Below are 23752 nucleotides of genomic sequence, written 5' to 3' on the forward strand. Positions count from 1 at the left end.
GGGAACCAGGAAATGGTTGAATAAGGAGTTGAATAAATACTTTGTATCAGTCTTCATGGTAGAAGACACTAATAGCATAGCTAAAATACTAAATAATAATGGGGCAAAAGGGGGGGAGGAAATAAATACAATAACTATCACTAGAGAAAAAGTACTAGGGAAACTAATGGGGCTAAAGGCCAATAAGTCACGTGGACGTGATGGGTTGCATCCTAAGATATTTAAGGAAATAGCTGCAGAGATAATGGATGCACTGATAGTAATCTTCCAAGAGTCCTTAGATTCCAGAAAAGTCCCAGAGGATTGGAAAACTGCCAACGTAAAACTCTTACTAAAAAAGGGAGGGAGACAAAAACAGGTAACTATAGCTTAACATCTGTCATTGGGAAAATGTTAGAATCTATTATAAAGGATGTAATAGAGCATTTAGAAATGCATAATCTAATCAAGTAGAGTCAACATGGCTTCATGAAAGGGAAATCATGCCTGACAAGTTTATTAGAATTCTTTGAGGAGGTAACAAACAGGATAGATAAAGGGGAACCAGTAGATATAATGTATTTGGATTTCCAAAAGCATTTGATAAGGCACCGCACATAAGGTTATTTAATAAGAGCCCATGGTGTTGGCATGGGTAGAGGACTGGCTAACTAATAGACGACAGAGAGCAGGGACGCGGGGAAGGGCAGCATTTTCAGGATGGCAACCTGTAACTAGTGGAGTGCCACAGGGATCAGTGCTGTGGCCACAATTATTTATAATATATATTGACTTGGATGAGGGAAATTAATGTACTATCGCCAAGTTTGCAGATGACACAAAAATAGGTGGGAAGGCAAGTGGTGAGGATAACAGTGTCTACAGAGGCATATAGACAGGTTAAGTGAGTGGGCAAAAACTTGGCACATGGAATATAGTGTGGGAAAGTGTGAGATTATGCACTTTAGCAGGAAGAATAGAGGAGCTGAATATTATTTAAATGGAGAAAGGCTGAGGAAAGCTGCAGCACAGAGGGATTTGGGGGTCCTCTTGCATGAATCCCAAAAAGCTAGCATACAAGTTCAGCAAGTAATAGGTAAGGCAAATGGAATGTTGGCCTTTATTTCAAAGGGAATGGAGTATAAAAATAGGGAAGTCTTGCTAAAACTATACAAGGCCATATCAAGAACATTATGAAGAGTTTTGGTCCCCTTATCTAAGGAAAGATATACTGCATTGGAGGCAGTCCAGAGAAGGTTCACTAGATTGATCCCGGGGATGAAGAGATTTTCTTTTGAGGAGAGGCTGAGTCGGTTGGGTCTGTACCCTCTGGAGTTTAGAAGAATGAGAGGCAACCTTATTGAAGCATATGAGATTCTTAGGGGCCTTGACAGGGTGGATGCTGAGAGGTTGTTTCCTCTTGTGGAAGAGTCTAGGACCAGAGGGCATAATCTCAGAGTAAGGGGGCGTCCATTTAAAACAGATGAGGAGGAATTTCTTCTCTGAGGGTAGTGAATCTGTAGAATTCTTTACTACAGAGAGTTATAGAGGCTGGGTCATTAAGTATATTCAAGACTGAGATTGTCAGATTTTTAATCAGTAAGGGAATCAAGGGTTATGGGGAAAGGGCAGGAAAGTGGAGTTGAGGATTATCAGATCAGCCATGATCTCATTGAATGGTGGAGCAGACTTGATGGCCTACTTCTGCTCCTATGTCTTATGGTCAGTCTCTTCACATAACTGAAGTCCCTCATCCCTGGTACCCCTTCCCTAGGAAATATCCACTGTATCCTCTGCAAAGCTTTGATAACCTTCCAAAGGTGTAGTACCCATTATTAGACACACTACTTCAACTGAGGCCTCATCAGTGGTTCACGAATATCTAGCTTAACTTCCTTGTTTTTTTTATATTCTTTTGTGTTTATTTATAAAGTCAAGTATCCTGTTCCGTTTATTTTAGCAGCTTTATCAACTTCACAGATTTGTGAATGTGAACACCCCCAGGTCTCTCTGTTTCTATACTCTTTGTATTGCACAATGTGTTATTTCATATGAATGATTTAATTTTTCTGAGCAGCAAAGAATTAAACCTTGCCTTTGTTCAATAATGTATATATTTTCATTAGCCTGGTATGTTGACAACAGTGAATGCTATTTGAAAAGTGACATTTTTATCACCTGAAATTTATTTATAGATTTTATTTAAATTCGCATGTATATTATGTGCTCAAGAAAAGAAGGGGAAGATGCTGCATTTTCTAATGGTGATAGGATTAGATCTTTCTTTTGGGGAGGGGTTGGTATCCAACAAAGCTTCAGTAAAGCATATCTACAGCCATGTTCATGTTGTTGATATTCTGTTAACCTTCCTACTTCTGCTAGCATAAGGTGGCAAGGTTTTAGAAGCACTTTCGTTGGTGTGTTCTTATGTAACTGAGAGTCAAATGGAAAATGCTGGAACCGAAGATGTTTTACTGTCATCTTGCTCATCTGTCTGGCGGTGAACCATAAACCACATATGAAAGGACATCGACTGAACCTGACTGCTTAGTTCCTGCGTAATGTACTTTTTGTTAATTGTATAGAAACATTCAGTGTGGAGCCTAGCGTTACTTACACACCTGTGGTTCTTAGGTAATGGACGAGGAGGAGAATCTATTTATGGCGGATACTTTGAAGGTAGAGACATCTTTTTAATTTCATCACAAAGCCCAAATTAAATCTGTTGATTTACTAAATAGAAGACTCCCTCTAACAATACGTGAATAGCATTGCTTTTAATTCCCTCACCTGTTGCATGTAGCTAGTGCTTGAAATGTTGCATGCACAAAATAGATGCATGAATTTGGGCTAATTGTTTCTTAGCGTGTTCACTGTTAACTACAAAAAAAAAAGTGAATTATAAAAGGTAAATTATTATGCAGTAAGCTCGCAACTTGCAGCATGGAGGTTAGGCAATTTATTCATGAGAAAACCTATCATCCTGCCTAAAACTTTCAACATATTCTTTTATTTATAGAGAATGTGATCTTTTGCAAAATGAAAAGGTAAGAAAAAAAAGCTAAGTAACACAATTAAAACACACTCCCTTGCACCCTCCCCAGCAAGTACCGTTATTGGCAGTGAGTTGATGGAATATATGGTCCAATTTTCTTTATTGCTTGCAGACTTTAAAGGAAAACAAAAAAACACACACAAAGACACAAAGACAAATTGAAACTGCTCACCTGGAGCATTTAGTGCACTAGTTTCAGTACTGGTAATATAAGAGAATTTGAAATTTGTGTTCCTCCTCAACACAATATTTTAGTGTAATGCTGCGGTGAGGCCTAAAGCAAGGCTGTTACTCTGTTGTTGGTGCAATGAGCAAATAGACTACAGCAATTCTGTGGAGTCTCTCAAAGCTGACCAGCTACTCCTTTCTTGGACAGATGAGAATTTTGTGCTCAAACACGACAGGGAGTTCCTGTTGTCAATGGCAAACAGAGGAAGAGATACCAATGGTTCCCAGTTCTTCATGTGAGTATGACTCTTGGTTATCTTATCAGCATCATATAGTGAGGTGCCATTCATCAGAAAGATGGTTATCCACATACATCAATGCCTGCAGATGTTGAGCAGTTTGCATTTTTATCACATCTAACACATTATTGGGACGGGGTAAAACTTTCCAGTTTTGCATCCCATCAATTCATGTTAAGTGTGATTTTTTTTTTAATTGCAGTTTTTGTCCTCTACCCTAGAACATAAAGATGCTAAACAACATTAGTTTCTTCACAAAGCCCAGATCTGTAGGAATAGCCCAAATAATACCTGCACTCTCCTGACTTGCCTCTGAGGGATAGGAGGAATTTTTGGCAACAGGCTTGCTAAATTTGCTACAGCTGTCCATGTGTTTTTGCCCCTCTCAGGAGGCATGGAGAAAGAAGAGTAGGTTCATGACAATGAATTTAAGTTCATCATAAACTAGAGGCTGCTGCAGAGAATTGTGAAACAAATCCCAATAGCACAGCTAATAAAAATTTTTATATATACCTCTATGTCTAAATATGTACTTTCAAATTCTTGAGAGAGTTTATCATTCTCAGCATTCTGGCGTTTATTTTCTTCCATAATATTTCACTTTTGTTTTAACAATTTTTTTTTGTTTCTTGTTAATACATTATAATAATTAATGTGCATCATTTGTTTTAATCTGTTTCCCTGAAATGCTATCCAGTTTGTTAGTGGGCACCTCTGGCTACAATTTGGTGTTAAAGGTCACTTTTCCAGCCAATCAAGACTTGGGTTTTGAACAGTTGGCTTAATGACCAGTTAAGCTTTCAATGTACTTCGCAAATATCAGCCCCAATATTTTCAAGTTTTCCTATAAATAGCTGCAATAATATGCCCACTGCCTGCCAGGTCACAGAAGAACTTAGGGCTTGGGAGCAGGAGTAGGCTAATCGGCCCTTCAAGCCTGCTTTGCAATTCAATAAAATCATGGCTAATCTGGTTGTGATCTCACTTCACTTTCCTGTCTGCCCCACATAACCCTCAACTCCCTTGTCTCTCAAAAATCTGTTTAACTTTGCCTTGAATAAATTCAATGATCCAGCTTTCACTGCACTCTAGGGAAGAGAATTCCACATACTAACAACCTTCTGAGAGAGAGAATTCTCTTCATCTCAATCTTAAACGGGAAACCTCTTTGTGTCCCCCAGTCCCAGTCTCCCCCTTGAGGGGAAATATCCATTAAGTACCCTGTCAAGACACTCAGGATCTTTATATGTTTCAATAAGATCACCTCTCATTCTTCTAAAGTCCAATGGGTACAGACCTAAGCGTTTGAACCTTTCATCATAGGATAAGCCCTTCATCCCAGGAATGAATTGAGTGAACCTTCTCTGTAATGCTTCTAACACAATTATATCCTTTTTTCAAATAAGGAGACCACAAGTGATGGTGCTTCATGGCTACTCGGAATTGATGCACTCTGCTGTCCCAGCAGATCACAAGTATAACTTCTGATGAGGAGGGTTTATTTGTTCATCATGTTCATCCTTCTATAGCATCCCACAGTTTCCCACCCAATGCTGTCCCTAGAATAATTCCAAAATCTTCGTCACTGGTGCCTTACCGAGGACAACAGCTTGAATTTATATAGCACAGGAAAACATCTCAAGGGGCACTTCTCAGGATTATAATCAGATAAAAATTGACACCAAAGCAAAGGGGCATTTTAGTCAGATAGGATTTGTGGAGCTTAGACCCTAGATAATTGAAGACACAGCCACCAATGGTGTGGAGATAAAAGTGGGAGATGCACAGGAGCCTAGAGTTGGAGGAATGCTGGATTCTTGGAGAGTTATAGAGATGATGGAGATAGCAGAGATATGGAAGGATTTGCATATTAGGATGAGAATTTTAAATCAATCATTGGTGGACCAGAAGCCAATGTAGGCCAATGAGAAAAGTTTGGGTTAGGATACAATCATGCTGAGTGGAAAAAGCAATGCTTACTATAACACTGAGCTGGTCACTGTGGGAAGTTCCATGTTTGGTGTTTGCAGAGTTAGGTGGCCAGATCCAGAGAACGGCATGGAAACTGCAGTTAGTCTCAGAAGTTCCGAAAAGGGAATCCTGCGTTTCTGAGCCATCCCTTGTTTTACCTGCATTACCTCCAGTCTTATGTATTTATCCAAAAATATCTTTGCTGATTGAAGTAGTAAATTAGAATAATAAAGGAAAAGATCTGTAGGTATCTCTGTAGCACCTTTCATGACCTCAGACCACAGAAAATACATTATGGGCAATTAAGTACTTTTTTTTAGAAAAGTGTAGTCTCTGTTAGAATTAATGAAACATGGCAGCCATTTTTTTCACTGTAAGGCAAAAATTGGCAACGTAACAAGGAGATAATCTGTTTGAGTGCTTTGGTTGAGCCCACCACCCTTATTCAAAATAGTGCCGTGAGATCTTTTACATTCAACTGAGGTTAAAGTCTCATCTAAAATGCTCACAAATAGTGCAGCACTACCTCAGTACTGTTTTGAAGTGTCAGCCTAGATTTTTGTGCTCAGGTATCTAGAGTGGAACTTGACCCTCAGTCTTCTGACTCCAAAGCAAGAGAATGAGATAGGGATACCAATGAGATAGAGCTGAAATTAGTTAAACTTAGCTATACCAGTCCGTTCCTTTTTATCTTCATTCCCTAATAGAGTGAATAACTTAAAAGGTATGTGACTTCACAAAGCCCCTAATTTCCATCCAAACAATAACATTGAAAATGAGCAGAAACAGGAGCCTAGAACCTCACAGAAGAGATTTTCTCTCCACGAGTGCAAAGCCAGATCATCTGAATCTAGACACACTGATTTAATTACCACAGCACAAGTGATTTCCACTGTGCTAATGCTTCAAGCCCTAGGTTATTAAATGTTGAGTAGAGCAATTTAGCCACTCCTATGTTGCAAGTATCCAATTGGAGCAGCAAGTAGCCAAATGTTTGTGTTCCGGAAACCGTACCATCTTGCAGGAAGCCAATGGGAAGTTGAGGGTCATTCTGCAGTTCTTTCCTTAGCATCTCAGTCAGGGTGCAACTGATAACATCAGCACAAATGCCACGTGGCATACTCTTCGCTGATCTACTAAATGTTACTGTTTAGATTTAACTGCATCACATGCCATTAATAAATTGGTCTTGATGCTGTTTTTATGAATGCTATTTAGGGAACATCCTCTCTCCTTTATAAAAATTTTGGTAAGCTCCTAAAGTGCACAGAAGATGAAAAATGTAGAACTATACAATAGAAGTGTGGAACTTGACTCTCAGTCTTCTGACTCCAAAGCAAGAGTGTTACCAATGAGACAGAACTGAAATTTGTTAAACTTAGCTATACCAGTCTGTGCATTTTTCCTTTATTCCCTAATAGCATGAATAACTTAAAAGATATGTGACTTCACAAAGCCCCTAATTTCCATTTTCTTTGAATAAAACCCACCGCCTAAATGCTATGACTCATCCCATGTATTCCCTCATCTCTGTTAGTCTAGTTTTTTTGGAGGGAGAAGAGTTCATAGTAATTCCAATTTAACTTGAAGCTAAAATGAACTGTCCCAATGGTGCAGGTCCTGGAGATTTAGGCAAGATATACAGCACAGAAATAGGCCATTGGCCTAACAAGTTCATGCCTGAGTTTGTACTCAGCCCCTTCCCATCTTTTCTCATCTAAGTCTGCCATCATGCCTATTGTCTTTGTCACATGTTTGTGTAGTTTCCCCTGAAATGCATCTATACTGTTGGCTTCAAGTTCAACATTCTCATTATTTTCTGGGTAAAGAGGGTTTCTTCTGAATTCTCAGTTGGATTTCTTCTATATTGATGGCCTCTAATTATGCTCTTCTCCACTCAAGAAAACATTCCCCCTCCATCCACTTTATCAAAACCTTTCAGAATTTTAAAGACCTCTGTTGTTGTCTAACCAAGGTTGGATACAGTTTTAGCATAGCTTCCCTACCTTTCAATGCCATCCCTCTAGAAATAAAACCTAGTGCTTGATTTGCTTTTTTTATGTCATTGTTAACATGTGACGCAACTTTTAGTGATTGATGTATTTGTTTTCCAAGATCCCTGTTCCTCTACCCCATATAGACTTGTACCTTTCAAGTAATAAGTGACCTACCTCCCAACCTGTACTACCTCATTTATCTGTGTTGAACTTCATTTTGCCAGTTATTTGTGCAACCTGCAAGTTTATTAGTGTCCTATAATTTGTTGCAGACCTTCTCAGTATTAACTATATCCCCTATCTCCCACCACTACCCCCACCCATTTGGTGTCATTCACAAATTTAGAAATTGTGTTTTTGATTTCAATCCAGATTATCAATGTAAACTGCCATGGACCCAGCACTGATCTTAAAGGAACACCACTTCCCATTTTCTCCCACTTTGAATAACTACCTTTTACTCCTGCTCTGCTTTCTGTTTTGAAACCAATATATGCCCATCGTCCCCTGAATTCTCTCACACTGCATTATGTCACACTGCATTACTAGTCTATTATGGGGCACCTTATCGAAGGCCTTTTGAAAATCCATAGTAATTACATCTACTGTACTACCAGTGTCTTCTTTCTCTGTTACCTCAAAAAATGCAAAAGACTGATCAAGCAAGATTTTCCCTTTTGAAATCCATCCTATCATTATATTTCTTATTTGTAGATGTTCTCCTATTCCCTCTTTTAGTAAAGATTCCTTAATTTTCCCACCACTGATGTTAAGCTGATGGGTCTGTAAGTCTCTGGACATGTTCTGCCCCCCTTAAATACTGGAATTACATTAACTATCTGCTAGTCCTCTGGCCTTGCTCTTTCTCTAAAGAAAAATATTAAATATGTGTAGTAATGCCTCTGCTGTCGCTCCCCTAGATTCTTTTACAGTTCATGGATACAATCCATCTTGCCCAGAGGATTTATCCTCTTGAGTTTCTTCAGTTTATTCAATACATCGTCTCTTTTATTTTAAGTACGCACCTTATTGTTCGTCTCATCATTCAATATTATGTCTACCTGTTCTACCTCTCTTGTAAATACCAAAATGGAATAATTATTTAATATAGCCACTTGGTAGTACAGAACTTTTGAGTGTTGCTGAAGAAAGAGACATGCGGTCAAAGCTTTTCACCTTGTACTCATCAGGACAGATGCAAGAATACCAAATTTCAAAGGGAGTAGCAATTTATACTGCATGAGAAAAGGGCGCTGATTGTTTGGCGAGTGAACACTGATTGGTAAAGGCGTTACCATGGGAAATGCACCAGGGAACAGATGTTTCCCATGCTTTTGTTGAATTGAAAAAGGCGCAATGCCTGGACACTTTCTTTCTGTTTGCAGGGCACTGTGTATGAATGTATGTAGTTTCTAGTAAGTGTAAGTAAGCCACATTGCAAGCTGACTTACCCTTAAATTGGTTATTGGTGCAATTCTTAGAACACTCTGGACAGCACTTACTGAACAGTCCCATCGCAGAATCACATCTAATGTTGGACACTTCTGAGTTCGCAAGCACAAGCTAGTTGAATATGGTCAGTGCTGTACCTGTTGAAAACAAACAATGGGATATGCTGTTTGATATGTTCTATCGGTTCTTGGAACGTATGGCCTACATACCTGACATCACATCGGCATTAAAATTCATATACCACCTTACTCATTTGTGTGGTAGATAGAACGTCTTTTTGGCTTGATGACAGCATCCTGTTAGTGGAGGATACCACTCATATGCCATTACTACGCAGTAGCAACAACAGCTAGCTTGACCTGTTGCTCCAATTTTTGAGACACCTTACCCTTCCCGGGTAATTTGAGGTGGACTGGAAGACTCGTACTGTAACAAATAAACTAAAGTCAATATAAATCGAACATTACTTAACGAACTGTAAAAAAGGCACTTTTGCATTAACTAACACAATTAAGATATGTCTTACAACTCTTTTCACTGTGCACCACAATTATAGCAAATGTACAGCATTACCAGACTAATTAGAAGTTACTCCTAGTCTTCCAAGCTCACTACTACTTGCCATGCAGGTCAAAACTTCCGGTGTCATTCGAAAGTCGTTCCACTCAGCCTGAGTCTGCCAGATCCAACATCCACCAGCAAGGCCCACATCGACAACTCCTAGTTCTTTAAATCTCCAAAAGTGCTGTCAGTTTTTCCCCTTGCTTTCGAGCAGAAAATCAACTCTCACAAGCATCCTGCTTGTTTGTTAACTCAAAACGATCATTCCTTGCTCTTCACAGCAGTAACTGCCTTGCTCCTCCACACAGCACTAGTTGCTTTGTCTCTCTCCATTTGTCTCAAAAAACAGTTGTCCATTTACTCAATCACTGAGGAAAGATGTATACACTCTCACTTGATTTCAGTAGGTTTCTGTTTGAGTTTCATCTCCATAGTAACCAGACCACATAGGCATGTCTCCGAGCTGGGATGCTTCTTGAAGTCCCAACTTTACCTTAAGTTAAAGGAGACATTTAAAATGTCTTGTACAGTCCGGCATTCATAACAAGGTACAGTAGAAATTGTCACCAGTGATTCAGGATTTATAATTGCACCTTTCCAAAGAGTCTGTCATACATTTGTGTGCCATTTAACAGCTGCATTGTTATCCTGAGTATTGTGCCCTCCAGAAATGTGACAAAGCAATTAGATTTCTTGAACTACTAAATTAAAGATGTTCCAATATCTCTCTTCAGCTGAAGTCACAATAGCATTACAAAATTACTGTCTCAATCATAGGAACATAGGAAGTAGGAGTAGGCCATTCAGCCCCTCGAACCTGCTCTTCCATTCAACTAGATCATGGCTGATTGTCTACCTCAGTGATATTTTCCCATGCAATCCCCATATCCCTTGATATCATGAGTATTTAGAAAGCATTTGAAACTTTAAATTCCCCCAAAGTTAACAAGGGTGCACATTTCTGGCTGCACGATTCTTCTTTGAATTTACATGTTCTAGTTTTCATGTTTTAAAAGGGCACATTGATTTTTTTTCAATGTACAATGTACAGCACTGTACAGCAATGATAAGTCATCTAACCCTAGCAGTATAACCTTTTATTCCTTTCTCCCTTGTCTGTTTATCTAGCTTCCCCTCAAATGCATCTGTTATTTGCCTCAGCTACTATTTGTCCTAGCAAGTTCCACATTCTCACCACTTTTTGCATATAAACGTATCTCCTGTATTCCCTATTGGTTTATTAATGACTATTATATTTATTGGCTCTAGTTTTGGTCTCGCCTACAAGTAGGACCATCTTATCCAACTCTACACTACCAAATCCTTCCATAATTTTAAGGACCTCTTCACCCCTCAGTCTCTTTCTAAAGAAAAGAGCTCCTGCCTATTCGTTCTTTCCCACTGAGGATATCCTCTCAGTTTGGGGTATCATCTTTCTGAATCTTATTAAGATTTTAATATCTTTTGATTTGGCCTCCCCTTGCCATGAATTTAATTTGCTTAGTAGAGTTCTCACTCCATTTGGAGTGATCCTGCTACTTGATGACTTATTATTAAATACAACAACTGGTGTGGTATTGCGCCTTACAAAGCAGCAAGAGCCCAGGTTTGAGCTATGGATTGTGTCCTGTTAACTGATCTCACCTAAAGGAAGGATCATGCTGGTGGTCATACTGTATGTTGGCATATGCAAATAAGGACTGTTTTGGGCTCAACTGTGGTGCCTTCCTTGAAGAAATAGACTACTGTCATTCAGTACGTGAGTTCATACTTGGAAGAGTGATCCCTAAGAATTGATGTTTTGCTGTACCACACAAAACCAGACCATAAGATTAAGCACTTTCCAGCAGACCCCTGATTGATCGTTTATACAAGGATACGTTTGAGCAGCAGGAAAAGACTAGCTTGTCTCTCAAATCTGCTCCACACTCAATAGCTGGAGAACTATGACTCGACACCTTCTAACCCCACCCAGCCTTCTAATTTCGTGGTTGCAGCAAAAGAAGAGAAAAACTTATGGCCGATGTGGGTTAATGATATTCTGGAAAATGTCACTCCGACCTCCTCAGGTCATCAAAGCCAGACCAGGAGACCACATGGATAAAGTGTTAGCTATAAAGACTCTTAGGTTCTATAAGATGCTATCTCTGCCCCTTTCAAGAACCAGTTCAGCTCCGTCTCAAAGGCAATTCAGAGCACCAGCAGACAATTTATTTCAGAGGCTTACGACTCTCTGCAGGGAAAGAAAGAACCATCGCATATCTGGCCTGTTCCTACTCATTGGTTTAAACACATCTCCCTCTGGCCTTCTCTGGAGTTAGCTGGAATATCTGGTCCTTTAATTCTTATATAGACTCTATCAAGTCACCTGTTAAGTCATTGCTGCTCTGAAGTAAATAGAGCAAGTTCCTGAACTTATCTGAGCAACTGAAGTTCTTTAAGCTAGGAATCAATCGCAGTTCTTCTTTGTAACCTTTCCAAGGCCACTATAATCACCCAACCTGTGGAGAGAGTTAGTGCTGGACACAGTATTCCAGATACAGTTTGCCCAGTGACCTGTATGGTAATAGAATGGTGTCCTTTATACCGATAGGTTCTATTTTTAAATCCCAATATCCTGTGGCTTAAGCTACTGTTTCTCTACATTGGTGTTGACACTTCAGTGATCTGTGCACAATTACACCCAGATATTTTTCTCTTTCAATCTCTTTCAGTATTTTTTCCCTGCAAATTATGCATGTAATCATTATTGGCCCTATTTATATGCATGCCATTCTGTTTATCTAAGTTACATGGAGGAGATGGTTGTGTAGTGGTAATGTCACTGGACTAGTAATCCAGAGGCCCAGGCTAATGTTTTGGTGACGTGGCAGCTGGTGGAACAATGAATAAATCTGGAATTGAAAGCTAGTCTCAGTATTGGTGACCATGAAATTATCGTCGATTGTGGTAAAAATCCATTTGGTTCACTAATGTTCTTTAGAGAAGGAAATCTGCCATCCTTACCTGGCCTAGCCTACATGTGACTCCAGGTCCACACCAATGTGGTTGACTCTTAACTGACCTCTGAAATGGCCTAGCCTGCCACTCAGCTCAAGGGCAAATTAGGGATGGGCAACAAATGCTTGCCTTGCCACGCATCCAATGAAAGAAGAAGAAAAAATGCCATTGTTTGGCCCACTCCGCTTGCATATATGGATCTTTTTGCAAATATTTGCACCTCTCTCCTGTCTTAGCCCTTGCATAGACTTTGATGTCACCTCCAAGCTTATGGATCATAAACCCAACAACTAGCGCCTGTGTCATTCTGAAAGACAGTGTAAACTATTTTTTTCACTTGTTTAAGGGAAGTTGGCATTGCTGGAAAGACCATCATTCCTAATTGCCCTTATGAAGGTAGTGGTGAGCCACCTTGTTGAACCATTGCAGTCTTGTGACCTGGTCACACACACTGCTTTAGTTGGGAGTTTCAGGATTTTGACCCAACCATGATGGAGAACAGAGATATATTTCCAAGTCAGGAAGCTGTGTGGCATGGAGGGGAACTTGCAGGCGGTGGGTATTCCTATGCGTCTGCTACCATTGGCCTTCTAAGTGATAGAAATCACAGGTTTGGAAACTGCTGTCAAAGGAGCCTTGACAAGTTGCTGCATTGCATTTTGTAGATGGTACACACTGGACTCTGCGCCAGTAGTGGAGGGAGTAAATGTTTTAATGTGGTGGGGTGCCAATCAAGCATGCTGCTTTTTCGTGGATGGCGTCGAGCTTGAGTGTTGTGGGAGCTGCACTCATCCAGGAAAGTGAAGAGTATTCCATCACACTCCTGACTTGTGCCTTGTAGATGGTGGAAAGGTGAAAGGCAAGACCAAGGCAGTGTGAGGAGCTATTACATTCAAGGAATCTCTCATCATTTCACTGTGTAGTCACTTCAGACCTTGACTCTAAATATATACTGCATGTTTACATTGTTACAAATCAGAAACCTTTTCGCACTGATCCCAAGTTTGCACTCTTTTCATAAAAATGTGCAACTTTATGGAATGACTTTTTATTCTTTGTAATTTCAACAGTTTAATTTTAGTGTTTTCTGTTCAGATATTCCAATTCATTACTAATTAAAAAAAACCCAGTCCGTTGCCCCTGATTTTCTGACATGTACCTGTTATGATTCCGTACTGTACTGGGCTCAACTGAAAATTAAAAATGGAAGCAAAATGTAGCCTAAGGAATTGTAGGGTCGTATTAGAGTGACCTGTTTTGTTACTGAGCAGGAGAAGAGAGCTGGTGAGAAATTACATGGAATTTACACAGAAACAGACCATTTGGCCCAACAGATCAATGCTGGTTATCCTCTTTTTCATGTGTTTATGGGATGTGGGTGATGCTGACAAGGCCAGTATTTATTTCCCATCCCTAATTTCCTTTGAAATGTTGCAGTCCATAAATGTTTTCCCGCATCTTCCTTCCTCTTGCCCTGTCTATCCCCACTTCTGACCTTTCTCCCTCACATTTGCCCAGTCTCCCCTTAAATGCGTTAATGATGCATGTATAGTTTTTCTTTGATGTGCTAAGTTGTAAAATATGTTTAGCTACTAGCAATTTCCCCAGTGGAAATTATATGAAATCACGGAATTCATTTTTAACCCCAGTGAGGTAAGGAATTTGAATCCATGCCTGTCGTATCAATCATTGTGTTTGGATATGTCCATTCTCTGTTGGGTTTGGTTAATATCCCTGATGTTGTTGCACTTTAACTTCCATCTTTCTTGATGAAATGAGATGAATGGCACCTCGCTATATCTTTATTTTGCATCTGTCACCAAGGTAGGTTGTTTTATCATATGCATCTGAACTCATATACATTGCCTTTATTTTCCTCCTTGTAATGAATTCATTACCAAGAAATATATAAACCCAGGCTTTTAATTAATTGATTAACTTATGTTGAGGGGGAAAAATTACATTAATCAGATGTTAAAAAAGAACACCCAGAAGCTAATCTCTAAGGGCTCTAAAATTTCCATATACTAGTGCCTATAATTGTTAGGGGAGTATTTTGAGTGGATAATGCCAACGGTGTACTCCTTTGTAGTGCCAAAGGCATCAATTTTACAAAGAATAGGAAGTTAAGAGGAAAAGGACTGAGTTATATCCATACAAATCATTTAAATTTAATTCTTAATATACATTCCAATTTGAAGCAGCTGGACTACATTTCTCCTGGGTAGAATATATATGTATTGCAAGTCACTTGGTCACAAGTGAGTATATTCAGTTATCCTGCTTGTGTTACTTGGCTAAGACAAATTTTGGCTCTGAGTGAAGTTGTATGGATTGTTTTCACAAATTGGAATTAATGAACATGCACTTAACGCCATTATCATGATTGTACAATAGCCTCTTAACTTAAAGTTTGGAATATTAAAAAAGCTGCCTCACCCCATGGATTCACATTGCAGGACAAAGGATTGTGTAATTAAATTTAACACTTATCCAAGTAGGTGTAAAGAATTAAAATTAAAGTTGAGGGTGTACTATGCAAGGATGCTAATGTGAGAGTAAGAGTACAAGTGTGCATGTTTTTGTCTGACCTTATTATCAAAGATTGAAACAGTATCTAATGATTGGCCTTGAATTACCTGCTATGTTGACAGGCGAATTTATTGACAGAGTCAGTTGAGTGTCATTTGATTCTTCATTTTGTGAGAGTTTATTTCCTGTGGTACCGTTATCATGTGATTGGCCTGTTGAATGTCAGCCTGGAACATCTAACCATAGTCAACCTGCTGACAGCATTAGAGCAAGCCTGCAAATCAATTTCATGGGTTTCTTGTAAACCAATTCTAAGATTTGGGTAGGTTCCAGATTAATCTTGAATGTACATATTGGCAATACAGCAAAATGGGTTGCAATGTTACTGAACCTTAAATGAGAATAATTAAGATTTGAATATTACAGGAAATCTATGCAAGGATACATAAAATATTGAGAGAAGATGAGGGTGAAAATAGCCCTGGGTGGTATAGTTTTTAATTTCTGAACAGCTGTATGACTGCAGTAGGAGATTTTCAGCACCAGGGTGCTTGAGCCAAGTCAACATTTTGTTAGGTGATTGAAGTAACAGGGCTAAAGGGATGAGTTTAGGATAGACATGTGGGATAAGGACTACTCATGAGGATAAATGCCACCACTGACTGTTTGTTTGGCCCGTGCCGGCTGTTTCCATGTGTTAATATGTAGTTCTGTGAGATGAATTTATTTAAAAGGCTAGTCACAGAACTGCAGAAGAGCCTAAGTCTACTGCCAATCATGGAGTTAATCATGAAGTATCAATGTCCCATATGACATTTCTTCAGTGCCAGAACTTGAAACAGAAAACAAAAATAACCTGTTAAACCTGTCTGTAGATAGCTCAGTCACTTGTTCTTAATGGTAATCTATTAGGAATGCTTATCCCGTCTTTGGCATAGAGTAGGAGATGGATTTTTGGAACCATCCACTCACAGATACACCTTATATAAATTGTGATTACAGGCAATTATGAGAAGCTATTGCACCCTTTTGACATATTAGGAAGGAGTGGTCTGGAGATGTTGCTGAGCCTCACTAATTTTAGAAAGTTGAAAATGTAAGCAGTGATATTACATTTTTTTCATGTGCTAATTCAGCTGCCTCACGTTATCTGTCTTTTTACTTATCCTTTCACTGGATATAGGCGTCAGTGACTAGGCCAACATTTATTACCCATCCCTAATTGCCTTTGTGAAGGTAGTGGTGAGTCACCTTGAACAGCTGCAGCCCGTCTGTACTCCCACAGTGCTGTTAGGGAGGGGGTTCCAGGATTTTCATCCAACGACAGTGAAAGAACAGCAATATATTTCCAAGTCAGGCTATTGTGTGGCTTGGAGGGGAACTTGCTGGTGGCGGTGTTCCCATGCATCTGCTGCCCTTGTCCTTCTAGATGGTGGTGGTTGTGGGTTTGGATGGCGGTGTCAAAGGAGATTTGGTGAGTTCTGCAGTGCATTTTGGTGGTACACGCTGCTGCCACTGTGCATTGGTGTTGATGGGAGTGAATGTTGAAGGTCGTGAATGAGGTGCCAATCAAATAGGCTACTTTATCCTGGATGGTGTCAAGCTTCATGAGTGTTTTTGGAGCTGCACTCATCTGGGCAAGTGGAGAGTATTCCATCTGATTTGTGCCTTGCAGATGGTGGACAGGCTTTGGGTGGCTAGAAGGTGAGTTCCTCGCCGCAGAATTCTTAGCCTCTGACCTGCTTTTGTAGCCACAGCTGGTCCAGTTCAGTTTCTGGTCCAACAGTAACCCCGCCAGGATGTTGATCATGGGGGATTCAGTGGTGTTGATGCCATTAACTGTCAAAGGGTGGTGGTTAGATTTTCTCTTGTTGGAGATGGTCATTGTGTGGCTACTTGTTTGGTGCAAATGCTACTTGCCATTTGTCAGTCCAAGCCTGAATGTTGTCCAGGTCTTGCTGCATATGGCCATGGGCTGCTTCAGTATCTGAGGAGTCGTGAATGGTGCTGAACATTGTGCAATCATCAGCGAACATCCCCAATTCTGACCTTATGATGGAGGGAAGGTCATTGATGAAGCAGCTGAAGATGATTGGACCTAAGACACTACCCTGAGGAACTCCTGCAGTGATGTCCTGGGACTGAGATGATTGACCTTCAACAACCACAACCATCTTCCTTTGTGCTAGGTATGACTCCAGCCAGTGGAAAGTCTTCCCCAGTTGACTTCTGTTTTGCTAGTGTTCCTTGATGCCACACTTGGTCAAATGCTGCCTTGTTGTAAAGGGTGGTCATTCTCACCCCACCTCTTCAGTTCAGTTCTTTTGCCCATTGAAATTAAGTCAGGAGCTGAGTGGCCCTGGCGGAAGCCAAATTGAACGTCAGTGGGCAGGCTATTGCTGAGTAAGTGCCACTTGATAGCATTGTTGATTACCCCTTCCATCACTTTGCTGATAATTGAGAGCAGACTGGTGGGATGGAAATTGGCTTGGTTGGATTTGTCATGCTTTTTGTGGACAGGGCAGACTTTGACAATTTTCCATATTGCCCTGTAGATGTCAGTGTTGTGCTGTATTGAAACAGCTTGGCTATAGGTGTGGCTTATTCTGGAGTACAAGTCTTCAGTACGATTGCCAGAATGTTTTCAGGGCTCATAGCCTTTGCAGTCTCGAGTGCCTTCACCCGTTTCTTGATATCATGTGACATGAATCGAATTAGCTGAAGATTGGCACCTGTGATGCTGGGGACCTCAGGAAGAGGTGAGATGGATCATCCACTTGGCACCTCTGGCTGAAGATGGTTTCAAATATTTTAGCCTTGTCTTTTGCATGAATGTGCTGAGCTCCCCCATCATTGAGGATGAGAATATTTGTGGAGCCTTCTCCTGCAGTTAATTGTTGTGGATGTGGCAGGACTACAGAGCCTAGATCTGATCTGTTGGTTCTGGAATCGCTTAGCTCTGTATGTCGCATGCTGCTTCCACTTGTAGCTTCACAAGGTTGACGCCTCATTTTTAGGTATGTCCAGTGCTGCTCCTCGTATGCTCTCTTACACTTTTCATTGAAGTAGGTTTGATCCCCTGGCTTGATGTTAAGGGGCATGAGATTGCAGATTGTGATTGAGTACAATTCTGCTGCTGTTGTCTGAGTCTCTAGCTCCTTCCAGCCGGTTCACAGACTTTACCACGACACCCCAGATATTTCACAATGTTTGGAAGATAATTCTTTGAGGCTTTTTCTTTGTTTGCGATGGCAAGAGTCCTTTAACACTGTTATAGATGTATGCGGTTGATAGCTGCCTTTCATTAAAGCATCAGTGGTAACTATCAAAGACAATTGGATATATTGGAAGAAGAAAAAAATGACACGGCTTATGGGGAAAGAGTAGTGAAGTGGGATAAATTGAACAGCTGTCCCAAAGAGTCAACCACATGTGCAGTGGGCCAAATGGCCTCCTGTGTTATCATTCTTTGATCAATCCCTGGGAAAGCCATAAGAGCTTTACCTGGCATAATCCAGAAGTTTACAGTCCTGTGGCTGTAGTATTATAGTGACAGTGTGGTAGCTTAGTGTCAAGTCAGATTGATGATTTAAGTGTTTTATTGCATGGAACAAGTCAAAAATGGCATGTTTTCAATGGCATTTCCCCATTAATTCCTCTGCTTCTGTGCTATCACAGCTGCAAATGGAAAAATGCCATTGTTTAGCTTATCTTGGATACAAGTATAAATTCTAAACTGTCATGAAGCTTGTTAATGACAACATAGTTATAACTAAGACCTGACAAGTTAGCTGGAAGATCATTCACTGTTGCAATGATTTTTTTTTTCCCCTTCATGGCCATGGGAATTCTTAATATTACTGCGAGGTATATCCTGCCTCCAATTTCAAAGAAATTTCAGGAGATGAATAAATCATTCAGCCCATCGTGCCTATGCTCATGGTTGTGGCTCATTTGTGTTTTGTGAATTTTGTGCAGGTGCATCTTGCACCCATGATTTTAATTTGCTGTAGACTAACATTTAGTAATGAAACATTAATTATTACAAAGTGAGAATATTCTGAGACAAAGGAACTAAATACTTCATAGACTGATGAACTGACAGTAATAGTAATGAGCTTCTTATGCTGTGACTCCTGTGACATGTATATTCAGTAATAAGGGTATTTGCATCCATTTCAATTTGTTAACCTCCACGAGTACTCTCTGAGGTAATGGCCTGTCAGTGTAGCAGTCGAAACCAACACAGCACTGTGGAACACAAGAAATGTTATGACATGCATTGAACAAGATGTTTGTTTATCATTGGTGAGGGGTCAGGTTCCTAATCTACTGATTCTGCTTCCCAATCAGTTGCTGCCAATCCCACTTCCCAGTTAGCCACTGTGGACCTCAATTCTTTAATTTATTTCTCCACACACTAAAAACGACAGGAAACGGGAGACGTTGATTCCATAGGCAAAAGAGATGAAAACAAAAGGGAAGGGAAAGCAGCGAATTAAAGTGAAAGGTGGGATAGGTAGTGGGAAAGAGACTAGCATCAAGCCACAAGCAATTATAATGGCGAGGGGGAGGAGGAGAAGCAAAAGAGAGTGTGGCTAGACAGAAAGAGAGTTCGTAATTTGAAACAACACAATGTACTTCATCAAATAGAAGTTAAACCTGAGCAGGAGTGAGGAGTAGAGTTAAGAATGTTGACCAAGGGATAAAGAGGTTATTGAAGGTGCAGGAAAATGTAGCATGGCAAAGGAGCTGGGAAAGAATTTGCTAGCGCCTTTGACAAGCTAACTGGAGGCTCTTACATTAGAGAGACATCCTGTATCTGACTAGAGAACAGTGGCAGATTCAAAGCTGTATGAGATTGCAGAAGCAGGATAAAGCACAGCTGAGGAATGGCTTTTCAACAAGTACAAAGCTTTTGATGTAAATATTTTGAGAGGCAGTGAACCAGTGGAGATTACTGAGAATACGTCTCAGATTGGGGAAGGAGCAAAGGAGAACGTGAACTTGCACTTGTCCTTGGTTGAAGGATCAGCACCACAGCCTTAAGGGAGCAGTTCCAGACTCTGGGTAGTTACATTCCTATGGCCTGGGTGGGAGGTGATAGAGAGAGGCAACTGGAAAAGTAGCAACTGAGAGAATGGAGATACAGTAGTATAGTGTTAAGGTCACTGGACTAGCAACCCAGAGGCCCAGTCTAATGATCTGGATTCATGGGTTCAAAACCCACCACAATAGCTAGTGGAATTTGAAATTCTGTAGGCTATCGGCCAAGTGCTGGTAAATGGGATTAGGTAGGTAGGTCAGGTGTTCGTCATGTGTCGGTGCAGACTCGATGAGCTGAAGGGCCTCTTCTGCACTGTGAGATTCTGTGAAAGAGGTGACATAGTATGAGTAGGTAGCAGAATTCTGGGTAAATTGGGTTTATACAGATTGTAGCTTTGGAGGCTAATGAGAACCTTAGAGAATTTGTGTATGGAGGCGGTAAAGGTGAAAATGGATGTCAACAACAGTGGGTTAAAGCAAGGCAAAATGGAATATTTTCGAGACCCTGTCTGGACGGAATGAATATAAGGTTTGGAGCTCTCAGAATGTAATGCGATATCAAGGATTCTGCCTTGGTCAGTGTTAAACTACTCAATAACTTGGTGTCAGATAGCACCAGATTGAAGATGATGGAGGGTAAAGCTGGATATCCGCATATGTGCAGGAGCCTGTTGCCAAAAAGTAACATTTAGGCAGAGGAAAGGGGCAAAGGATGGATGTTTGGATAATAGGAGGAGAAACCATTCCATAAATTATGTTAGTGACTTAAAACATGTAGGACTCGAGCTATGAGAGGGTGGTAGAAAAGGGCACTGTGGTTGAGTAAGTAAAGTCAAAGGCTATAGAGAGGTTAGGGAATTTGAAGGAAGAATAACATTGTTGTAAGCAGGGTTGAGTGGCAATGACATTCAAAAACCTTAGAGAGGAACAGGAAGTTGGAGACAAACTAAAACACACAAAGATTTGAAAGTAGGCTATTTAGAGAACGATGATAATTGTTTTGAAGGGCATCTGCAGGTCATTACCAATACATACACACCATGATGATGCTAGTAATTTGTCACAGAGTGACATCTATGACAAATCCCATAATTTTCACAACCTACCATGACAATCATGATTTTTTTCCCCAAGTATGTTAAAAGTCTATTTTGTGCAAGGATTTTACCAAATTGAGGGGGCTTTGTAATTTTTTCTAATCCTCATTTTTAAAAAGTGCAAGTGCCAGTCCCTGCGATGAAATAGCAAAAATTGTGCGTTATTAATCACAATGCAGAACAGACATTTATTTATGCCTTTAGAGTTTTTAACCCTTGTAAACTCAAACACATTCAACTGGCCAAGTTCAAAGCAACAAGCTTCTCTCATTTTCAGAATTTGATTAACTTTAATTAATTGGAACTTATTGTGTTCAATATCAATGTTATAAATCAGTGATTTCTTATATTTGATGGAATTAATACATATTTGTCAGTGATTCTACTTTTTTAAAGGCAATGATTTCTACTCAAAACGGTTTAAAATTGCTGTAATGTGACTTGAATACTATTGCTATTGGAAATAGATGAACATGAGAAATAGGAGTAGGCCATTTGGCCCCTCAAGTCTGCCCCACCATTCCATAAGATCATGGCTGATCTGCCCCAGGCCTCAAGTTTTCTTTCGTGCCAGCTCCTCATAGTCCTCAACTCCCTGATATTTCAAAAATCTATCTACCTCTTTAAATACTTTAAGTGATCTAGCCTCCACAACTCTCCCAGGTAGAGAATTCCAGACATTCATTACCCTCTGAGAGAAGAAATTCCTTCGCACCTCTGTTTTAAAAGCATCCCCTTGTTCTGTAACTATATCCCCTAGTTCGAGATTCCCCCACTAGTGGAAAGATCTTCTCAACATTTACCCTGTCAAGCCCCCTCAGAATCTTGTCCATTTCAATAAGATCAGCCCTCATTCTCCTAAACTCTAATGAGTAAAGGCCTAACACACCTTAAACCAGCTTATATTTCAACTCTTTCTTGGACTCGAACGCAAGTTTTGTCGAAGGGTCATGAGGACTCGAAACGTCAACTCTTTTCTTCTCCGCCGATGCTGCCAGACCTGCTGAGTTTTTCCAGGTAATTCTGTTTTTGTTTTGGATTTCCAGCATCCGCAGTTTTTTTGTTTTTAAAGGCCTAACCTGTTCAGGTGTTCTTGATAAGTCACCCCTTCATCCCAGGAACCAGCCAAATGAATCTCTTTTGAACTGCCTCCAATGCCAGTATTCCCTTTCTGAAATATAGGGACCAAAATTGTACACAGTACTCCTCACCAACATCCTGCACAGTTGTAACAAGACTTCCCTATTTTTAAACCCCCTAGCAATACAGGCCAAAATTCCACTTGCAGCCTTAATTACTTGCTGCATCTGCATGCTAACTTTGTGTTTCTTGCCCAAGAGCACCCAGATCCCTCTGTGTTGCACTTTTTTGGAGCCCCTGTCCATTTAAATAATGGTCTGCCATTTGATTCTTCCTACCAAAGTGCATGACCTCACACTTTCCTACATTAAATTCCACCTGCCAAGATTTTGCCCACTCACTCAATTTATCTATATCCTCTTGCAGATTCCTTATGTCCTCATCACAACATACCCTCCTCCCTATTTTTGCATAAACAACAAATTTGGATACATTACACTATGCCCCCTCCTCCAAGTCATTAATATAGATAGTAAATAATTGAGGCCTTAGAACTGATCCTTCTGGTACTGCACTAGTTACGTCTTTCTAACCTGAAAAGGAGCCGTTAATCCCGACTCTGTCTTGTGTGTGTTAACTAATCCTCAATCCATGCTAATACATTACCCCCAATACCATGAGCTGCTACCTTGTGCAATAACCTTTGATGTGGCATCTTATTGAATGGCTTCTGGAAATCCAAATACACTACTTCTACTGGCTCGCCTTTATCAACTCTGCTTGTTATATCCTCAAAGAGCTCTAGCAAATTTGTCAAACATGATTTTCCTTTCAGAAAACCCTGTTGATTCTGTTCGATTGCTTTAATCTTTTTCTAAATGTCTTGCTATTTCTTCCTTAATAATGGTCTCTAGCGTTTTCCGAATGACAGATGTTAGGCTGACTAGCCTATAGTTTCCTGCTTTTTGTCTCCCTCCCTTCTTGAACAGGGGCATCACGTTAGCGGTTTTCCAGTCCGCTGGGACCCTCCTGGAATCCATTGAGTTCTGGAATATTTCTACCAATGCCTCCACTATCTCTGCAGCCACTTTCTTGTAAAACCCTTGGATGCAGGTCCTGGTGACTTGTCTGCTTTTAGTCCCATTAGTTTCTCCCTCGTGATAGAGACTGTTACAAGATCTTTCCTCCCATTAGCTCCTTGCTTATCTGATATCTTTGGGGTGTTTATAGTGTCCTCCACTGTGAAGACCGATGCGAAATATTGGTTCAGATTATCTGCCATTTCCCTGTTCCCCATTATCATTTGTCCAGTCGCATCCTCCAAGCATCTCACGCTCGCTTTAGCCACTCTTTCTTTCTTATATCCTCGTAGAACCTCTTGCTGTTTGTTTTTATATTTCTTGCCAATTTACTTTCATAATCAATTTTCTCCCTCTTAGCTTTCTAGTCATCCGCTGCTGGTTACTAAAAATAAAATTCCCAATCCTCTAGCCTACCACTAGTTTTCTCCGCTTT

General features: G+C 40.2%; 1 protein-coding gene across 4 annotated transcripts in view; it reads left to right on the plus strand.

Moving 5' to 3' along the window:
• nktr (natural killer cell triggering receptor) overlaps positions 1-23752 on the plus strand; it is a 209623-nt gene that overhangs the window by 126915 nt on the left and 58956 nt on the right. For 3 of the 4 annotated variants that reach the window (XM_041183451.1, XM_041183453.1, XM_041183452.1), the window contains exons 5-6: positions 2614-2658; positions 3411-3498. In XM_041183451.1, the coding sequence (XP_041039385.1) occupies positions 2614-2658; positions 3411-3498 (133 nt within the window). Of the gene's footprint in view, positions 1-2613; positions 2659-2998; positions 3027-3410; positions 3499-23752 lie in introns of all 4 variants that reach the window. The other variant, XM_041183454.1, reaches the window with a different exon arrangement.

Source organism: Carcharodon carcharias, chromosome 3 (genome assembly GCF_017639515.1).
Source record: "Carcharodon carcharias isolate sCarCar2 chromosome 3, sCarCar2.pri, whole genome shotgun sequence".
In the NCBI taxonomy this organism is placed as follows: domain Eukaryota; kingdom Metazoa; phylum Chordata; class Chondrichthyes; order Lamniformes; family Lamnidae; genus Carcharodon; species Carcharodon carcharias.